The 20,196-nt window shown below is 34.6% G+C and overlaps 3 protein-coding genes across 4 annotated transcripts in view; 2 read left to right on the forward strand and 1 right to left on the reverse strand.

Annotated features, from left to right (window-relative positions):
• Window positions 1-1,169, reverse strand: part of LOC117101840 (calsyntenin-1-like) — a 53,637-nt gene extending 52,468 nt beyond the window's left edge. For both annotated transcript variants that reach the window (XM_033241945.1, XM_033241944.1), the window contains exon 1: window positions 958-1,169. In XM_033241945.1, coding sequence (XP_033097836.1) covers window positions 958-1,036 — 79 coding nt within the window. In that variant the 5' untranslated portion in view covers window positions 1,037-1,169. The remainder of the gene's footprint in view (window positions 1-957) is intronic.
• Window positions 1,170-4,559: 3,390 nt separating this feature from the next.
• On the forward strand, window positions 4,560-7,815 carry LOC117101890. Its single transcript, XM_033242007.1, has 4 exons — window positions 4,560-4,689; window positions 5,704-6,084; window positions 6,494-6,760; window positions 7,607-7,815. Exons 1-4 carry the CDS (start codon window positions 4,641-4,643, stop codon window positions 7,813-7,815), a joined length of 906 nt encoding a protein of 301 aa, XP_033097898.1. The 5' UTR covers window positions 4,560-4,640.
• A 1,258-nt stretch (window positions 7,816-9,073) lies between these two features.
• On the forward strand, window positions 9,074-15,797 carry LOC117101924 (sushi, nidogen and EGF-like domain-containing protein 1). The gene is made up of 11 exons (XM_033242037.1): window positions 9,074-9,217; window positions 9,677-9,805; window positions 10,023-10,172; window positions 11,372-11,500; window positions 11,725-12,039; window positions 12,224-12,291; window positions 13,306-13,531; window positions 13,739-13,965; window positions 14,055-14,133; window positions 14,244-14,319; window positions 14,604-15,797. Exons 1-11 carry the CDS (start codon window positions 9,196-9,198, stop codon window positions 14,752-14,754), a joined length of 1,572 nt encoding a protein of 523 aa, XP_033097928.1. The 5' UTR covers window positions 9,074-9,195; the 3' UTR covers window positions 14,755-15,797.
• Window positions 15,798-20,196: the final 4,399 nt, after the last annotated feature.

A 20,196-nucleotide genomic window follows, 5' to 3' on the forward strand; every position in this document is an offset into this window, starting at 1 on the left:
AACGTGTTAAAGGAGGCATACCGGCATTATAGTAAAATATGAGCGGTGTACACATAATTCTAACTTGGACACAGCAAAAAAGACAAGGCAGATAGGCTTTATACCTCTTTCAGTCTAGCATCGCATTGTGATCTTGGTAGTAATTGCGGCACCCAATCGCAAAGTAAAATCGTGTGTTACCTGCTGCGATTGGGTGCTACAATCTTTATTACTCTCGATTTCCACGGGATCCGATCAAAACGAATTCCACAGGCACTGTTTGGCCGAGGTCAGTCAATATAGGCCTAGCCACCAGCCCTGCTGTAGAATGTAATGTTTGTTGTGTTGGTCTGAATGCATTTGGAATAGTCAGTTTTGGATTTCCACTGATTACCACCGATTACATCGCAACCAATCGCAACAGAGTGTAATCTGAATAGGGTATTACAGTAGGTACAGGGTTTGTTGATGCTCACCAGTAAGTTTGACGGTACCATATTTTGAATCCAATAAAAAAAAAATGTTCAGGACAAAAAGCATAACGACTAGGCCTAGGCTAGGCACCATCTATCTATTTATGGCTTGAAAGAAAATATGTCCGTGCTTAGCTAGTGTAGGGGGGCTAGACTAGGCATAGGCCCTAGCCTAGAGCTATGAAAACAATTCAGATTATCAAAATCAATCGCATTCATTGTTGGTTTTGTTTGGCAAACAAACCAACATTTTAATTTAAAGCTTAATTAAAAATATAAAATTTTTCCTAGTTTCTATCAACATGGGCATAATAATATAAACGGTCAAAAAGGCACATTAAGTGTAAAGCTACCTAATTAAGCTAAAGATCCATTCCGGTTTTGTGTGGGCACACTGCACAGCGCCAGCACTAACCTACACCAGCGCTAGGCCTACCCGTTGTTAGGCCCCACCATATTCAACGTTGTTGACAACGATGCTAGCCTAGCTTTTCACGCTACATACCTGTCGTAATACCTTGGCAATATATGCTGTCCAAGTGTAAAAACACAGCAAAGAGAAATAGTGCTTTTGCACTAGCCATCCTAGAAAATGTACTCCAACTGTTTTCGTATGTCCAACTTCGTATAAACTAATATATATATTGAATTCCGAACCACTGAAAAAATAACAAATGAGACCAAAATGGCCACCACTCACTGTATTTGTACACTGGAAATAATTGAGAAATGTCATTAATAAAAGTAGGTGATCACATCATACATAAGGGGTGTTAATATGTTTATCGATTTATAGTAACAATATAAACACCTCTTGAATATATAAATTATATTATTTATAAAATAGTGTAATATAATGTTATTTTGATATGTATAATTGTATAGGAGTTCTATATACCTTAACAAATTGTTATAAGATTATATAAATTCACCCCTACAGAGTAATGAACTAATCTTATTAGCATTACAAAGATTTGGCTCTTCCCGCTTATATGTCTTTACATTCGTCCCTTCACAGTATTATATTTTATATAATTTTTAATGCAATAATACAATGATTGTTTTAAAACTTAAAATAACCAAACAAGAAATAATAATATGTTTTAAATTTATAAGGAAAGTTTTGTTATACTACTCAAATGTATTCGCAATCAACAATATAGTAGATTAAACTGAGGGGGTAAGAATATTAAGGCACATTATATATTGCGGAATCATCGCAGTTGGATTGTTACGTTTATGCAATACTGTAATAACAAAAATAACTAATTAACAATATGTTCAAATGAGGATATTTTGCCTTTTATCAATAACAGGATTTCATAATTATCAATTATAATTCTCAAATTTGTATTTTTTGACAATTTATTTTTTGTTGGGACATCACGAAAACTGCCTATTTCACAGCAATAATTATATTTTGCGTATTTACGGTTATGCAATACTGTAATAACAAAAATAGCTAATTAACAATATGTTCAAATGAGGATATTTTGCCTTTTATCAATAAAAGAATTTCATAATTAGCAATTATATTTCTCAAATTTGTATTTTTTGACAACTTATTTCTTGCTGGAACATCATGGAAACTGCCTATTTCACAGTAATATATTTTGCGTATTTATTCGAATAAACGCCTCCCTCGAATAAACGTCCCACCCCCAGCCTCATTTGGTGTAAACACCTTCCTCGAATAAAGCCCCATTCCTAAATAACTGTAAACAAATCTAATGGAAGCAAATTCTTTCTCCACAAATTCTGTTACTCTCCGGGGTTGGGATTAATACGGTACTAGTCCTTGGATCACGCATCATTTTGACGCTAATAGGAATAGGCCTATATGTTGTAATTTTCATATTAAACAGAAAAATTTAGGGGCGTTTATTTGAATAGGCCTATATAGGCTACCTACCGTATTTATCCATTTTACATCAATGAAAATAAAAACGCCTCCCTCGGATAAACATCCCCCGCAAAAATCCTTCTCAACAATAAACGTCACGATCGCGTCGAATAAATACGGTATATGCCTATTTAGTTTCATCACTTTATTAATTCCCTGGAATTATAGGCCCTACTTCGTCTTTCACGAACTATGTCGGGACAGTGTGCCGTATCTACGCGGGTGCGAGGTGGGGGAGGGGTCCTGGTACGTGCCTCGCCCCTTCCCCTAAACACCCACTATTTGATATAGCCGCCATAGTTAAAAATCACTTCATATTATCACCGTATTTTGCCAGCTATCCCCTCACTGAATCATTTAGCTCCCCCAATTAACCTTCGAATACCACCAACCACCACCTGCACCGCCATTTGATACTCCTAGCTGGCTCTACGCCATTGTGTCGGGGTGTTAAGCTTCCCAGTCGGATATTATGTCATATGACCACCTTAAACAACAGAATCAACCACCAGTATCATCCATATTAGGGAGATAAACTTTTGGTCTCCGACAGAATGAGTCCCCTTGTTTACCGTATAATAATAGAGGCTCCATGGAAAATATTCTATCAAGTCTGTTGAAGTCACAGCGAAGCCATAAGCCGTTTATAAAAACGTGAGAATTTTTTTTTATTTTTTTTTATTTTTTTTTTTTTTTTAGTTTTAGTTTTTAGGTTTTGTTTTATATCCACTAAAAAACGCAAGAAATTATATAGGCCTATTTAAAAAACAATAAATAAATTATTGTATTTCTGATGTTCTATTGACTAGATAACGTGACCTAAACAAATAAAATCAAATAGTGTTTTTGTTTTGATTTCGTAGCTTTTTTACACATTGAATATATTTTCATAAATATTGCAATTTGTATATACCTGGGTTGGAAAAAACATTCTGAGTAATATCAACGACGTGAATTGTGACTCATTCGATATTATTAATCGCGTCCATAATTACTTCTCTTGCAAGTTGACGCGTTAAACACTGACGTAATATAATGGGTATTTGTAATCAGCTGAGTCGATTACTGATGGCTGTCTAGAACGATTAGATCCACACAAACAAACTGTAAGTCCGTTATTGTCAGATTTTCTTACGAAGAACACAAAATGGAATTACCATACGGAACGAAGATAGGGCGATGAGTAACCGTGTTTTTTGGGGTTTTTTTTTTTTAGGGGTGGGGGGTGGGTTTGCCTTTTTTCCGTATTTATTTATTTATTTTATTCATTCTTTCTATCTGTAGGCACTTTCAGTACAAGTACCAATTTTTAAATTGGAAGTGGCAGTGCAGTGAAACATAGGCTAAATAAAGTGTTATAAACTTGAAAAAAGAAAAAGAAAAACAGTAGGCCTAGATGTTAATGTGATATGATTTGTCTTTATTTATTGATACGACTGTAAACTGGACGAATAATTAGTATTTCTACTAAATGATTTGTTTGCTAGTTCGTAAGGCGGGAAAAGAAGACAAGCATAATAATACCGACAAATACATTGTTTATAAAGCATAATGTTTGTGGTCAACTTAATAATGTAAAAAAATATTTCTTGAAGGTTTGCATGACGAGTAGGCCTATCAATAACAAAAACTTTCGGTACACCACAGTAATTGTGTACAACAAACAAAACCTTAGAGGGCGGCAAACATCTAATTTGAGACCACCGACAGGGGTCTCGGAATAAGAGCACTGTAATAGGTTCGTAGTTAAATTTAAGTTATTGTAGTAAAAATCGAAAGTCATCGTAATAAGTAAATCAATTTATTATTATGTTGGGATGTATAATGTGAAAATGGAGGGGAAAAGATGGTTAAAAATAAATGTGGGTACAGTATGACCCCCAACGGAAAAAAAAATCGAAAGTCGCCTAATCGATATCTTTCGCAAGTGTAAGCATATTATCTATGTTTATTGTTTTTGTTGCTGTTGTAATTTGCACTACTGTATATTTAATTGTTTCATGTTTTGTCGGTAGAAAAAGAAGTTTCATTTTACTTGTTTTTATTATAGTCCTATAAGTAATTATGTCCTTGAAGCGAGTCTACAACAAAACTCAACAAAATTTCAATCGAAACAATTTTATGATATCGAGATATCATCTGTGTAAAGTGTGATTGTTTCCTGGTGCATTATGACAAACTCCCAAAAGTACACAGTAGTCAGTCACGGGTGAAGAAAGGTGACACACGAGTGGTTAAAATTTTCCGACTAATACCGTTGGCATGGGCCAAAAATTTAAAACAAAATGTTGATACTATGTGGTTCCCTTCTGCTAATTATAACCTTATGTCATGGTAAGTGCATTTATTAAAAAAATTCATTGTAGTGGATTGTTGTTTTTACTATTACTGTTAGCGACTCTGATCATTATTATGTTATACGACATATTATGGTCCATCCATGGGGACGGAATCTGATTTGGAAAGTCCGATGCCTACAAAAACCCAACCTAATAATTATGAGACTGGGGACCATTATGATGCGCACTCAAGCCATGTTCAGGAAACTCCTCATTATCAGGCTTGAGGTTTGTAGAGGTGTTCATTTACGAACATTGACAACCAAGTCTCTTTTTGCGGCTTGGCGTGGATAGTAGGTGTTACGAAAATTTAGGGTCCATTGCAAATTTAGGTTTAAGCGATCATTTTTTTTAACCTTATGCTCTATATCCAAGTTTTTGGATGAGGAGAGTACCGTATTCGCTATTTAGAACCTTTAGGCTCGTCGGGAAAAGATGAGCTGATCATGGAATCATTCATTCCCTACAAAGTTTATATGAAACTTGTGGTGCGTAACTTCTATCATTGACCATTGTTGTTGCCTTTGTCTTTTATGGGTTATGGGGAGAACCCATCATTGTGGTCCCTAGATGTCTAAATTGATAATTTAGAAAAAGATGAGGAATTGCTAATGATATAATATTAATGTTTAACAGGAATTAATTCACCCAATAGAAAATGAGTCATGAATACACTGTATGATAAAAGGGTCTTATTAAGTCGTTAAGGAACCTAGTCCAGGTCAATTAGCTTACAATAAGGCCTATGATGTATACTGAACTAATTGAGTTTGACGATCGTAACAATTTTTTTTATTAGGCCTACAAAAGGCATGAATGTAAGCTCTTTAATTCTATAAAGTAACTTATCAACAAGAAGGTAGGGACAAATACGCTATATTTACATTAGCATGAGTGTTTAGTATTTTATGTATTATCTTTACACCATACACATTGTTTAAACGTAGGCCTATTATTATTAGCATTGGTAGTTTAATTTGATATAATCTTGAATATATTACTGTTGAAGGTAGTGTAACGGGACCACGGTTTAGTGTTATACACTATGCTCCAACCCGCGACCCCGAAGATGTCACAGTCAATTTTAAGGTGTATTCAAGTTTCCCGGGTGAACCTGTTGAAATCTTGTTTGGAAAAGAGTCCAATGCTGGAAATAGCGAAAGTCTTGCGGGCGTAGATCATCGACTCGTATCATATCAACGACCAGTAGGCCGACCTACTACGATGCATATAGCATTGGACTTAAATGGAGATCAGCCGTTTGGTGTTTATTATGCTAAAGCGAATATTACAAAAGAGGACATGGAAACAAACATCAAGATGCTTACCAAACACTTCGGAAGTAAGCAACATAAACGTTTTGCCTTCTATCATAATGTATTGTTCCCCTGTAAAAAAAAAACAAACACCACTTTAGAAACAGGCCTAACATTTATTGGGATAGCAAAAGCGAAATGCTTTTAATAATAAATAAAACTCCAGGGAGGAAAAGAAGTTGTTACAGGTGGTGAGACTCTAAAATCAAGGCCTTTCAAATCTCTAAATTGTCGGAGTTTCAGGGGATTTCAAACTGCATCCCTTCTGAGGACTTATATGGGTTGCCCGGGTCCTACCCATTTATCCTCGTTGGTGAACCCCATCCCCCTCGTTGGGGATATGGGATCCCTCCGTCGGGAACACGGAATAGAATACCTCCAACGGACACAGGGCCTATTATAACATTTATCATGACAAATGACACTCCGACATTACCATTTCTATAGAATTAAAGTGCTAAATATAATCTTTGAAATTTAAAGCTACGGTACTTCCAACCAACCTCAGCTCAGTCATCAGAGCGAGTACTGGCGATCGATTGGACATCGGTTTTACTGGCTTGACCACGAACAAACCCATTGAATGGAGAAGGAATGGTGAGGTCCTGTTTAGAGACAAATCTTCAGATACAGGGGAGGCGTTTCTAACCCTTGACCCAGTAACGATTAATGACTCAGGGATTTACGAAGTATACGAACTTGGAAAAAGAAACTTAAAGCAGCATTCATTAGTTAACGCTATCATTCGAGGTAAATAATAATAATAATAATAATAATAATAATAATAATAATAATAATAATAATAATAATAATAATAATAATAATAATAATAATAATAATAATTATTATTATTATTATTATTATTATTATTATTATCATTATTGTAATTGTAATAATAAATGGATAACCATTACGCGCTATATGAGCCAACACTGCGTAGGTCAGTGCATTTTTTGTATAATTCATAGAAATTCAGTGCATTTTTTGCGTTTGACCTATGCTGCAGCTGGTTTAAACGCGTTAGAAAACGCAAATTGCGTTTATAATTCAATCAACTATCCAATAAAATTCTTAGATGGTCTTCGTATCCACACTCTACTCCGGATTGTCACCAAAATGTTTTCATTGGACCATGAAAAACTATTCTAGAAAGTTTAGGTATGGGACTTGGAACTTTAAATGACCATCAAATTCAAACCCAAAACTGGATATTCACCAACATTTAATAATTTCTTCTTTGTAACTTGGCTGAAATTTCCCGAAAGTTTCATTCAGATTAGTTTATCCGTTCTGGTCTGGGACATTGATGACATGATTATTGTCGAAATATTGTATCCCGACATGATGGCGTGCATTTCGATACTTGGAGAACAAAGGAAACATTTGAAATTGTTATTGTTATTTTAGTATTTATATAGCGCCTATTCATTTAGGTTATAAGTCAGAAAAACAATGGGCAACAAACAAGTGTAGAAAAAAAAAAAAAAAAAACGTACCGGTACTACTAAACTTTAAATCAGCGCATTGTAAATAAAGCACATTATTAATGAAAAAACAACTATACAGTACACTACTAAATTAACTTATGATCATCAGGTTGCCCGTCGGGAAAGTGGGGACCACCAGCCTGCACTGGAATATGTGACAACTGTTATAATGGTGGAATATGTGATGCTAGCACCGGGACGTGCATATGTCCAACAGGATTTAAAGGAACTTATTGCCTTGAAGGTCACTTTTTGTTTTCAATTTATATCAGAAAAATAGTCAATATCCATAATATGGATTTTCAGATCATAATATGAAGTTTCGTGAGGTAGTGAAAGCTTTAACGAGTACAGTAATACATTAACCTTATTATCATTATTATTATCATCCAATAGTAATTTGAATCAAATATTACCAATAGCCACTGATGCTTCTAGAGAGTGGCAGTTGCACATTAAAAGGTGAATATATGCCTACTCATGTTATGTGATACAAATGAACATAGATATGAGGAATGGCTTAATCATAAACCTTTGGGATAATCAATATTAAATAATACAGTAGGCTTATTTCTGAGGGTAAACATTTTTTTAGTAAAATGAAAATGTGGAGCAATAAGAATATATATTTACAATGTAAACTAAAGCTATATGATGCCCTTGTTGTGTCAGTTATATTGTATGTACTGCGTACAGCTTTAAGACCAAAATTGATAAGTTGCAACAGCCTTATCAAATGTATTTGTTCTAAAATTATGTCATTCAAAATTGAACTTGAAGTGGAATCAGTTTTTATTTAAATGCACAGTAGGCATTGATTGTTGAAACATCGTGCATCGTCTTTAATTTGATTGATTGGTTGATTGAGTGATTAATTAATTAACTTCTTTCAGGCCCATGTTATTTATCTATATTGTTTGTATATACTGTTTAATGCTAGGCCTTGTTTTTCTTGTGATTGTTGTCTGGAAGGAAACTCTTCAGAAATAAAAGTTGAATTGAATTGAATTGAAATTGATATAACTCAAATAGTTGGGCATCACCTATTAAACGGTGAAATAAAATTGATGCTTTTAATAGAAAACATTTACGTTTTACAATGAATATTAAATTAATGTCTTGCCACCCACCAAGACAGCAATGTAAACTTATACAAAATCACTGATACAACTCAACTGTCTGTACGAATTGCAGTCACGCTGGATGCCGTTTTGGTTATATTGTTAAAATGAAAACACACCAGCTTTTACTGCTATGTTGTTTGATGTAGGTTGCTGAAAATCTTACAAAGATCAAGTTGGAAGACCACAATTGCAGGTTAATTTAAATAATAGAAAGCTCTGCTTTAAAAAAGTATTAGGCCTAAACTTAAAGAAATTGCAACAGACTAAGTGCGTTAGTTAATTTATTTTAATTACATTTTTTTTCGTTAGTTACAGTAACCGGTTGCCAGTAACAAGACTGCAACAGAAATTGCAGGACTCTGTATCACAGTGATGCAATGTTTGAATAAAGTTACACACACACACACACACACACCCACAAATACACCCACACACACACACACACAGCGGCGGTAACCGGTTCGGTTGGAATTGCGAATATAAATGTACAAGAAGACGACATAACCCGAAAGAAACCTGCCATTATCAGTTTTGTCTTCCAGACCCGTATGGATGTGAATGTTCGACGGGATTAATGGGAACGAACTGTGATACATGTATAAATATGGAATTATTCTAATATTTTTATTACTTTAAATAAACCTATAGGCTGATATCAAGTCATCTTCCACTTCTTGCCTATTGTTTGCAGCCTCAAATTAATGGTCATACTTTCTCATGACCAAAAGCAACTCCACTCCCTAAAGCCTCAAAATGAGACGTTATGTTTATGTGAGCATCTTGTATATATGTCTTGTGTAGTATTATGTTATGCAAGATGGGGTTGTTCCAACATCGGCCTCAATATTGAAAACTTAAATATTCCAAGTTTTCAGCGATTCGTAATTATATTTTGTCAACAAACTCATCCTGCAAGCAACAGATTTAGTTGATTAAAGTAAGAGGGACCTAAAGAGAATACGTAAGGTGGGGAATTTCACAAGCAACCGATATACTATATAGTACAGTCTTTTTATTTCTATTTCTTATCATTAATACTTTGATTATTGCACTAGCTTGCGTAGCGGGAAAATTTGGAGCGGGATGTACACAAAGATGCAATTGTGCATCTGGAACCTGCGATCCCTTCACTGGTAAATGTGGAGATGGCTGTATGACGTCATTTAGTGGCGCGTTTTGCCAAGGTAAGGAACCTGCAATTTTGTCACCTACAAAAATGACTAAAACACGGCACATCGTTTTGTAGGCTCCCATTCATCGGTTAAAAAGGGATACTTCATGAACTCTTCATTGGCTGCAGTGTGATACGCACAACCTCATCGAGGTGCTTAGCTGGCACTTAGAAAGTACAACCGCTATCATTCTTTGTTCATTTTGTTCGAACACTTTTTAAATTCTCAGTCCCAGCCGTATGTCCCATTGGATACTACGGACCATTGTGTTCTTTAAAATGTCACTGTAAGGATGACGTTAGTTGTGACTCGCATGGAGCGTGTAGCAACGGCCAATGTGCGCTTGGATACACTGTTTACAAAAATGGAAGCTGTGAATGTAAGTTTAATGTTTTTCAATATGATAGCCCATAAAAATGAATGTTTGAAGACCACTCCAATTAGAGACCACCTCCATTTTATTAACGAGACCACATTTCCGACCCCAACTATATGTATTAGATAAACACTTTTATATAGATACCAGAGCTGCTACACCAGAACAATCCCCAGTCAACTCCCAAATGTGTTCTTTCAGGGGTCCCAAGTTGGAAGGATCCACATCCGGGAGATCTTTAATAAATGAGCTTTCTTAACATATCTAAATAAATTCTGCTATGGATGGTGATACCCATTGACACAGACATCCGGGAGACAATTAATAATACAGTAGTAAAAATTGGTAAAAACATACAAATATCGTGAATTTGCAGGATATATTTTACTTTCCGGGAGATTTTTGCTTGCTCGCGGGAGTGCAGAAGGCCCTCCCGATTTCCGGGAGACTCCCTCGACTTGGGACCCCTGTTCTTTAATTGGAGGGAGACTGTAGCTCGCATTGGTTTTTGACTGGCTTTGTATCATCTGATTGCCCTTGGAGCGACCGAAAGTAGGCCTATTTTCCTTTCAGAACACGTTTTATGCCAAGGTACCCATTGTACAAACAGAATAATATCACTAAACCAATGTGCTTATATTAAATTATTTATTATAGTTACTCATTTTATCAAATATAATGGAGTTACAAATTAGAATGATGCAAACATACTGGAAAAAAAGGGAAAAAAAGAAGAAAAAAAAAAACTTATCACACATCAAACCGCTCTAAAGCATTCGACCCTAGTGGGCCGGGTATTCCATGTCACCCTCTCCATAATGGTAAACCGTGTAATTTTTAATTATTGTTTTTTAAACAACGAAATTTAAATCGCCAACTATTTAGTGTCCTATGATAAATATAGTACAGCCACATAGACTGATTGGTTGCGTAAATGTTTGTCTCGGTAACATTGAAAGCAAAACCTGCCGAGCAAATCTAATTATTGATTTACAATACAAGTGTATTATTGTAACATATAGCCTATTTCGCATTATATAGTACTACTGGTACCGCAGCCACATTGATTGGTTCCGTAAAAGTTTTTTCGGTAACATTGAAAGCAATCTTGCCGAGCAAATCCCATCATTTATTTACAATTGTATTATTATAAAATATACAAAAAAATATATTCTGCATTATGCTTTATCTGCTGTATTTAGCATGTCGGTATAGCTCCTTCGGTGCAGACTGCAACGAAACCTGTAATTGCCCAGAAGTCTACTGTCATTTTGAGAAAGGCTGCTATGGAAAGTGCTTTGTTGGCTGGCTCGAGCCAACTTGTAACACAGGTACATTCACATTGCTTAAATATCATAATACGAAGATTATTTGTATAGGCCTACTAACTTACATTGTGGCTGTATACGTTTACTATGACAATTTCATCACACTCAGAGCCTCTCAAGCGATCAAAAACTTGCAAACCTGTTAAGGACTTCTGTTGACAATATCCGGTTTATTATCGTACGAAACATCATCATTTCTTACATATATTTCCACCGTTTTTCTTTAGAGTTACCTGTATATTCTGGAAGGCCGATCATAGATGAAACAAATGATACCTCAGTAATAGTAAGGTGGAGACCATGGGACACAGATTTCGGGGATAGAGGTGACGGGCCCGTCATTGGTTACGTGATCTTCTATAAAAAATCACATGACCGCGATTGGAGCGACCGTATTGACAGTACAAACGTATCGACACAATTCACAGTGAAGGGTTTGGCGTCAAATACAGAATACGAGTTGTCCATAGCAGCTGTGAGGCCAGGAATTGGTGGGCAAGGCAGGCCGGGAACGATTGTTGGATTTAAAACTAGATGCTCTTGTAATATAGACATCTGAGATACCTCAGATATTCATTCACCTCTATACATTTTTGTTGTATATTATTATGACGGTCTTTTTGATTATGAATTCATTTAATACTTATATGATTGTATTATCATTATTATCATCATCATCGCCATCATTATTTTAGGTGATCTTTTTTAGTGTCATTTTCTCGTCAGGTCCTTCAGCACTGGACTCCCCAATCATATTTACAGAATCACCAAAGCAGATGATCATTAATTGGTCGGTATGTACAGTATGGATAACAATAGGCCTAATGACTAAGAAATATAATAATATTAATCGTAATAATATTAATAATAATAATAATAATAATAATAGTAATAATATAATAATAATAATAATATAGTAATAATAATAATAATAATAATAATAATAATAATAGTAATAATAATAATAACAGTAATGAAATAATGATAAAAATAGTATTGATAATCATAATAATATAGTAACAATAATTATACAGTATGGATAACAATAATGACTAAGAAATATAATAATAATAATATTAATATAGTAATAATAATAATAATAAAAATAATAATAATAGTAATAATAATAACAGTAACGAAATAATGATAAAAATAGTATTGATAATCATAATGATATAGTAACAATAATTATACAATATGGATAAAAATAATGACTAAGAAATATAATAATATTAATAATAATAATAATAATAATAATAATAATAATAATAATAATAATAATAGTAATAATAATAACAGTAATGAAATAATGATAAAAATGGTATTGATATTCATAATAATATAGTAACAATAATTATAATATATATTAATGCTTGCCGTACACCACATAGATAGTTCTGAAAAGAACTGTTGTTGTTGGTTGAGAATATCTCGACGTTTCGAGTTGTTTTTATCGTCTTCAGGATAGTGTCTGCAGAAAATTCCAAAACAGTGAAATAATTCAAGTTTTGATTAGTGAGACTTGCTGCTGATTGGTGAAAAACTAAACAATAACTGAGACTACGTGTGTAAAGGCTAATAATACAAAAGCTAGTATTCACAGTCTGTTCGTAAGGGTGGGGCGTAGCTAGAATAATAAATATACGAATGATGATGATGTTGTTGATGATGAATATGATAATGAGAAGGATGGTTATTAACGATGACTATGGCAGTGACAAAGATGGTGACTATGACAGTGATAATGATATGATGATAAATATTTGGAATTTATATTTCATAATCACTCGTGTTAATTTTATCCACAGACACCATCTGATGATAATGTCACGTGCCCTTTGACCCACTTCAACATCTTCTATTTTGAAGTTGGCTCTGACAGCCGTAGAAGTCATGTGATTTCTGACGTAAACACTACAACACTGACTATAAATAATATGAAGACTTACACGCAATATGCGGTGGAAATTAGTTCATCTAACAAAGATTGTGAAGGTCCCAAGTCATCAACAAAAGGATTTACATCTGAAGAAAGTAATCTTAAATTTAGATCATTTTCCGGTCTTCTTAATAGAAGAAATAGGCCTATCTCAGAAAAGAATACAATTAGGCCTACTGACATAGACATTCTGGTATCCAAAACGTAGCCGCCACAATTTTCGCTGTTTTAAATATTGCTTATATAATTTAAAAGTGGATAAATGTTACATAACATTCAGGTTTTATTACTTGGGTCTTTAGAAGCAGCGCCTCCTATCGTCGCTATAGTTGACTCATCTCCTATTAATCTACATATTGGAACTAATAATCTCGGTATCTTTGGGAACATCAAGTATTTCAACATCAGATACAGACAAGATACCACTGGCGATTCTAACTGGATATCTGATGAGTTGCCTCCAACACGTGATGGTTCGGCTATCTGGATTGGACATCATCTCACCCAAGACAAACTCTACAATTTTAAGGTAAGACGAGAAACCCGTCCAGAAATGATTGGCCTACCAGTGAATGTTGCCACAAGTTTATAACTTCAACTAATATTTGCTTCAACTAGGTGAGTGTAGAAAACGGAGTCGGTTCTGGAAAATGGTTTGAATTCGCAGTTACTCTAAAAGACAAAGGCAAAGATACACGTAAGTGCCAATTCTGCTCCATTATTTTCATCATGCTGGCCCGGATAATGAATGTTCAAACTAAAACGAAATGTTGCTCTTATGTGAACCTAGTTTATTTTTATTAACAGAATGGTCATCTAGTTTTCTAATTGTTGGCTTTGTTTTACTGAGTATCTCAGTTTTCGTCAACATAGCATGTTGTCGGTAAGTTCAAAGAATGTTCAAATATAACTTCTAAGAATTTATTTAACTGCCCGTACAAAAGGAACAAATTTGTTCCAACGAGAAAAAATTTGAAAGAATCTTCAAATTGATATACCACCATTGTTTATTCAAGGATAAACAGTAACGGTTGCGTCCTTATATGTAAAGATAAATAATACTTCAACAAATATTCGAAAATAATTATTTCTATTTCTAAGCCCAATGGCGAGAATATAATTTTCAGCAACTATTCCTAGAAAATTATTGTATGTCTTGTGTTTCAGCCGAGTTAAACTCACATCACGCAAATTGAACCAACGCATGTGCATCAGCCAAGACATCCAGCCCAAGTCAACAAACGAACACATCTACGAGACGACGTTGCAAAATACCAATGATTCATCGAATATTTACATGACTGCTATTTTTAAATAAATTCTCGTCTGGAGAACTTAAACAAAGCTAAGCGTCACCAAGTGATCGACGATCTTGTCATCAGAAAGTGAGACAACCCCACATTAAATACCAATTTTAAAGTCAGCCTTTATTTATCCAGCTGCCTTTTGAAAATATAGTTGAAACTTTTACGCAATGTGCCCGTCGTTCAATTGCCAAATATTAGAATCTATTATAACTTACAGTAACATTAATTTTTATAGCCACATTATTCATCGCATACAATGAAAAATTATTGGTCTTTCTGATTTATTAATCAATTTATTACTTATTTATTTGAACTATATGAGGGTGAACCATCCAGGAAAGCTAATCATTTGGGACCCTGAACATGTAACAAGCAAATTACAGAAAACATCTTAACTACAAATTTAAATCTAAATTTAAATCAGAATCAGAAGATAAAATATAAAACCTTAATACAAACATTAGTAAAATTTAATACAAAACTAAAATGTAAAATGCAGATATTGCAAAAGCCAATAGTTTTTAGATTTAAGTTCAAATAAGAAATTAAATACTGTATATACATACGTATAGGAATATACTCAAGATGCAATATACATTAAACTTTATCGTCAAACAATGAAACAATAAAAGGAAATTGATTGTAACGCATGGGCGTCGATCGGTGGGGACAGGGGGACACGTCACCCCCACTTTTCAAAGTAGGGGGAGGGGGACATCATATCGATTGTGCCCCCACACTTTTCACCAATCTTCTATAATTAAAACCCCACTTTTAAAAGTGTATGGAAAGAATAATAATTACGCATGACTCATGAATTTTGCCTGTTCACTTTTCCAAGTACGGTACATATTTTCCGGACCAAAACTGAGTAAAAACACAATTGTTTATACTTTTCATAACCATCTCAGAAACACTTGATCGATTTCATGGGTGCAGCGGTTATCAGAGGCTAAATTTATTGTGAAAACAATGTACTTAACGTTGTTAAAATTGGAAGCGTGTATACTTATTAGGCCAATGTTTTTACAAACTCAAAAGTGCACAATTTCTACTATAAAGGATTTATTCCTTTTGTATATTACGGGAAGCCCCGGTGGGGTCGCCGAAACCCCCAAAGCAAGAGGATTTTTGTGCTTTATGGGTTTAAATAATGCTATAAAAGCAGATATGTTTGAAAACGTCTGTGTCTGGGGTCTGCAGTGCATTAGTTGGGTTGGGTCTTCAAATTTGGGAAATTTGAAGAGGTGGGTTCGCCAAAAAAGAGGGGGGTTCTCCCGAACCATAAAAAACCCCCCTGGATACGGGCCTGAACTTGTTTTTGTGACTTGGGTAATGTATGTGGTTTTTCTAAATTAGCAATTCAAATTTTCTACCACAAAATAAAAGCGGCGTCTAGGTGGTGATGGGCCCAGTGTGCAAGTATTGCCGGGCCCTTTAATGTGAAGCCCGGAGGACGAATACAGCGTTTCTTCCTGACCCCGATCGGTGGGGGACAGGGGGACACGTCACCCCCACTTTTCAAAGTAGGGGGAGGGGGACATCATATCGATTGTCCCCCCCCCCACTTTTCTCTAATCTTCTATAATTAAAACCCCACTTTTAAAAGTGTATGGAAAGAATAATAATTACGCATGACTCATGAATTTTGCCTGTTCACTTTTCCAAGTGCGGTACATATTTTCCGGACCAAAACTGAGTAAAAACGTAATTGTTTATACTTTTCATAATCATTTCAGAAACACTTGATCGATTTCATGGGTGCAGCGGTTATCAGAAGCTAAATTTATTGTGAAAACAATGTACTTAACGTTGTTAAAATTGGAAGCGTGTATACTTATTAGGCCAATGTTTTTACAAACTCAAAAGTGCACAATTTCTACTATAAACGATTTATTCCTTTTGTATATTACGGTATTATGACCCGTACGTACGGTATATACTAGTGTTTAATATTATCTACATACATAGGATTACTGTTTTTCCTAATTTCAAAAAAAAAAAAAATTATAGTTAGTCAACTGAATTTTATATAGCCATTATTAAACAATAATTATACAGCCTTTGACACGGACATCTATTTCGATTTACTGATACCAAAATTTTACTAACTCCAGTGTTACGTTGACGCAATCTCAAAATGACGTCATAATAATCAGTGGCGAATTCAAGTGGGGCCGAGCCAAACCTAAATTTTTACAAATTATTTTTTTAATGGAAAAAACAAAAGCAAGATTAATTTCAATTAAATTTTAAGTCTGAGAGTGCCATTTCCGGCAATCTAAAGGTGTCACAATCATAAATTTTCTTTTCTCAGCCCCAACCATGGTGGGGCTCAGGTGATATCTACTTTCCCAAATTGTGCGATAGTTTGATTAATGAGATAATAATATTAATCAGCATATTAAATAAAATTACGTTAAATAAAATTACGTTCATGCAAAACCTGCTTTACTTTCCCAAATTGTGCGATAGTTTGATTAATGAGATAATAATATTAATCAGCATATTAAATAAAATTACGTTAAATAAAATTACGTTCATGCAAAACCTGGTTTTAAATAAAAATGTTATCTACCGTAATGTATTTGATTCTGTTTAAAAAAATAATCTTATAAAATAAATAATAATAATAATAATAATATCAATAATAATAATAATAATAATATCAATAATAATAATAATAATAATAATAAAAATAATAAAAATAATAAAAATAATAATAATAATAATAATACTTGTAGACGGTTGAATTACGTATAGATTGACGTATTACAAACTTCACTTCGTTTAAATAAGATTGCCTATATGGAATCTCTGTACACTGATGATGACAGTAGGATCTGTGGAAACATGTATGAAACATTGCCTGAAATGATCATTCTCAAAAGTATCGTCATAGTTTTGATTTTTATTAGTAATAATAATAATAATGATGATGATGAAGGTGCTCGAATAATGCTTCGCTAACTTCTATTCCACAGTATTAAAATCCTTCCATGGGCACTGTCTAAAACTTTCTTCCAGCTTTTAAGTCTGCTCAACATGAATTACAGTCAGCCAGTGAGCTTCCATGACGGAAGGAGGTTGTGAGTTCGATTCCCACACGAACCATTTTTTTTTTTAACGCCAGGGCCTCCAGACCTCAGACTCTCTGACAATGGCGGAAGGCTATACAAAAGCTTCGTATGTTTGCGGGCATAATTCCTAGACAGGATTGTTCATTCATATTGAAATTAGTGTTTTCATGGTGATTTTTTTTTATCCCATGGGAATTCATATATTTTATATGAGAAGAATCTATGAATATTCATCTTTCCGTTTACTGGGTTGGGGGGGGGGGGGGAATGAACAACAAAATTTTTGATTGGTGAACATCCGAAATGGCAATTTAAAGCCAACGAAGTCTCTAGAGGTAAAAATGCAGGATCTACGCGGTGGGCGGTCAGCATAGCACCAATCGAAAAGTGAAAAATGACGGTGACTTTTTCAAGCAATACAATTGAAACAAATACTAAAGCAATCAGAAATGGATTGCCTTCCAAATACAGAAGGCAACACAAAAATCCCACAAGTATTTGCCGAGATACGACTGTGGAAATACAAAAAATGACCTAAAAACAGCTAATGTCAGCGTGAAACGCTTTTGCTATTTAGGCTATTCTCGCTATTAAACGAAAATGTTGCAAGAAGAACCATGTCGTATTTTTTGGAGCTTTTGGAGCAATATATATGGCAGATTATATGGCTGATAATTTTACGTTATTTCGTCAGGTCGAGGTGATTTCACTTTGAGAATAGACTGATATTATTTCCACTCACAATAGTGTAGTCGTAATATTACTAATACAAAAGTGTGAAATTCAAAAAGGGAAGAAAAGCAAAAATCTCTTGATTTATTTTTAAAATAGTGTACATGCAAAAAGTCTAAATTAATCATTGTTTAAGTTTATCTTATTTGTTTTTCATTGTTCCAATTTTGAATACGTCACAAGCTAATCAGTAGTTAATATATCATTATGAATGTTAGTTTGTACGAAATATGTAAGCGGCATAATTATGACTAAATGGATAATTTTAAAAACTTTTTTTATGATGAGTATTTCAGTGGCAGATTTCAAGGGGCCCAACATCCCTATTTTTTTTTTCTTCGAAATTTAAAAGTGTAGAAAAATGAAAATTATATTCAAATTTAGTCTGAGAGTGCCATTTCAGACCAACTAGAGGTGCCATAATTATAAATTTTCTTACCTCCCATGGTGGGACGGAGGTGGTCTACACTCTCCATCAGTAAAAGTCCCTCTGGGTCCGCTCTATTTCAAATTACTGGATCCGCCAATGGATATTTTAAAAATTTCGTATGGAAATAAATGTTAATTGCATTGCTTAAAATCAATAAAAAGGTTTTTTTTTCATTTCGTCCCCACCACCCCCCCCCCTCACTTTCAACCAAGGATCGACGCCACTTTTGTAAAAGCGTACACAAATTCCAATACAATCTATTCATCTTAGAGTATAGCAAGAGGGCCTATAGAAATAAGGTCCGTAGGGTTTTATAGAAGGTCCCACCTATTTAGGTATGTTGATTAGGCCCAAACAACACACACACACACACACACACACACACACACACACACACAAACATGTTGGCGACATGGCGGCAGATGTCCTAAGTAGATGGGACATTCAATCCAAAATACGGAATTACACTATAGTTCCCCTGTACGTTGTTAGGACTACAATGCTTAGGCCAACTCAGACAGCATCAAGGCACAGCCCGGCCCGACGCTATTCATCGTCGGGGTACAGTCTTAAGCCGCCGTGAGTCAACGCGACTGTGCCCGAAGTAGACTAGACCATCATTAGAGGTGTCCAGCGTACTTAACATGCGCTATGTTTTCTGGTGGAAGAGACGTTTAGCCCTCATATAATACCGGTACAGTAGGACAGGTACAATTAATATTAATATGGGCTTACTTATATTTTATGCTAATTTTTGATGAATAAAGGGATTGACTGTAATTTAACTTTTTCCCTCTTTTCACATTACATATTAGTGGTAGGCTACCGATTTACAGCCCTGAAGCATAGTTCCCAACCGCCTCTCATTGTGGCGGGACGGTCCCGCATTTCAAAGTAATTTTGGATGAAACATGCATTTTGCAGAAACACATGTGTGATCCTAAATGTCGTGCAATAGCGTGCATTTCGATACTTGGAGTATGTATTATACTATCTTATCTGAGATTAATCAGTGGAACTTTCGGCTAAATGTGTCACGCATTTAGAACAAGTCTATGCGTGATATCGAATTATCACGCATTCAGGGGAAAATGTATTTAAAATTAGAAGAAATTGGTTTTATTAAAAATATATAAACGGTCATGGTCATAACTTGAGTTATTATTAGAGAGTACTATACAGTGTTTCCGTGAATATGCCCTACTTAGGCC

The sequence above is a fragment of the Anneissia japonica genome, unplaced genomic scaffold, assembly GCF_011630105.1.
Source record: "Anneissia japonica isolate Jap-2015-1 unplaced genomic scaffold, ASM1163010v1 scaffold4988_len2956909_cov206, whole genome shotgun sequence".
In the NCBI taxonomy this organism is placed as follows: domain Eukaryota; kingdom Metazoa; phylum Echinodermata; class Crinoidea; order Comatulida; family Comatulidae; genus Anneissia; species Anneissia japonica.

Bases quoted from the DNA above. Each gene is read 5' to 3' on its own strand.
- LOC117101890 (XM_033242007.1), top strand. From the start codon at position 4,641: ATGTTGATACTATGTGGTTCCCTTCTGCTAATTATAACCTTATGTCAT. The intron at 4,690-5,703 runs GTAAGTGCATTT...TTACTGTTGAAG, and splicing joins AATTATAACCTTATGTCATG to GTAGTGTAACGGGACCACGG. The intron at 6,085-6,493 runs GTAAAAAAAAAA...TGAAATTTAAAG, and splicing joins TCATAATGTATTGTTCCCCT to CTACGGTACTTCCAACCAAC.
- LOC117101924 (XM_033242037.1), top strand. From the start codon at position 9,196: ATGGGAACGAACTGTGATACAT. The intron at 10,173-11,371 runs GTAAGTTTAATG...TGCTGTATTTAG, and splicing joins CAAAAATGGAAGCTGTGAAT to CATGTCGGTATAGCTCCTTC. The intron at 13,532-13,738 runs GTAATCTTAAAT...TTGGGTCTTTAG, and splicing joins AGGATTTACATCTGAAGAAA to AAGCAGCGCCTCCTATCGTC.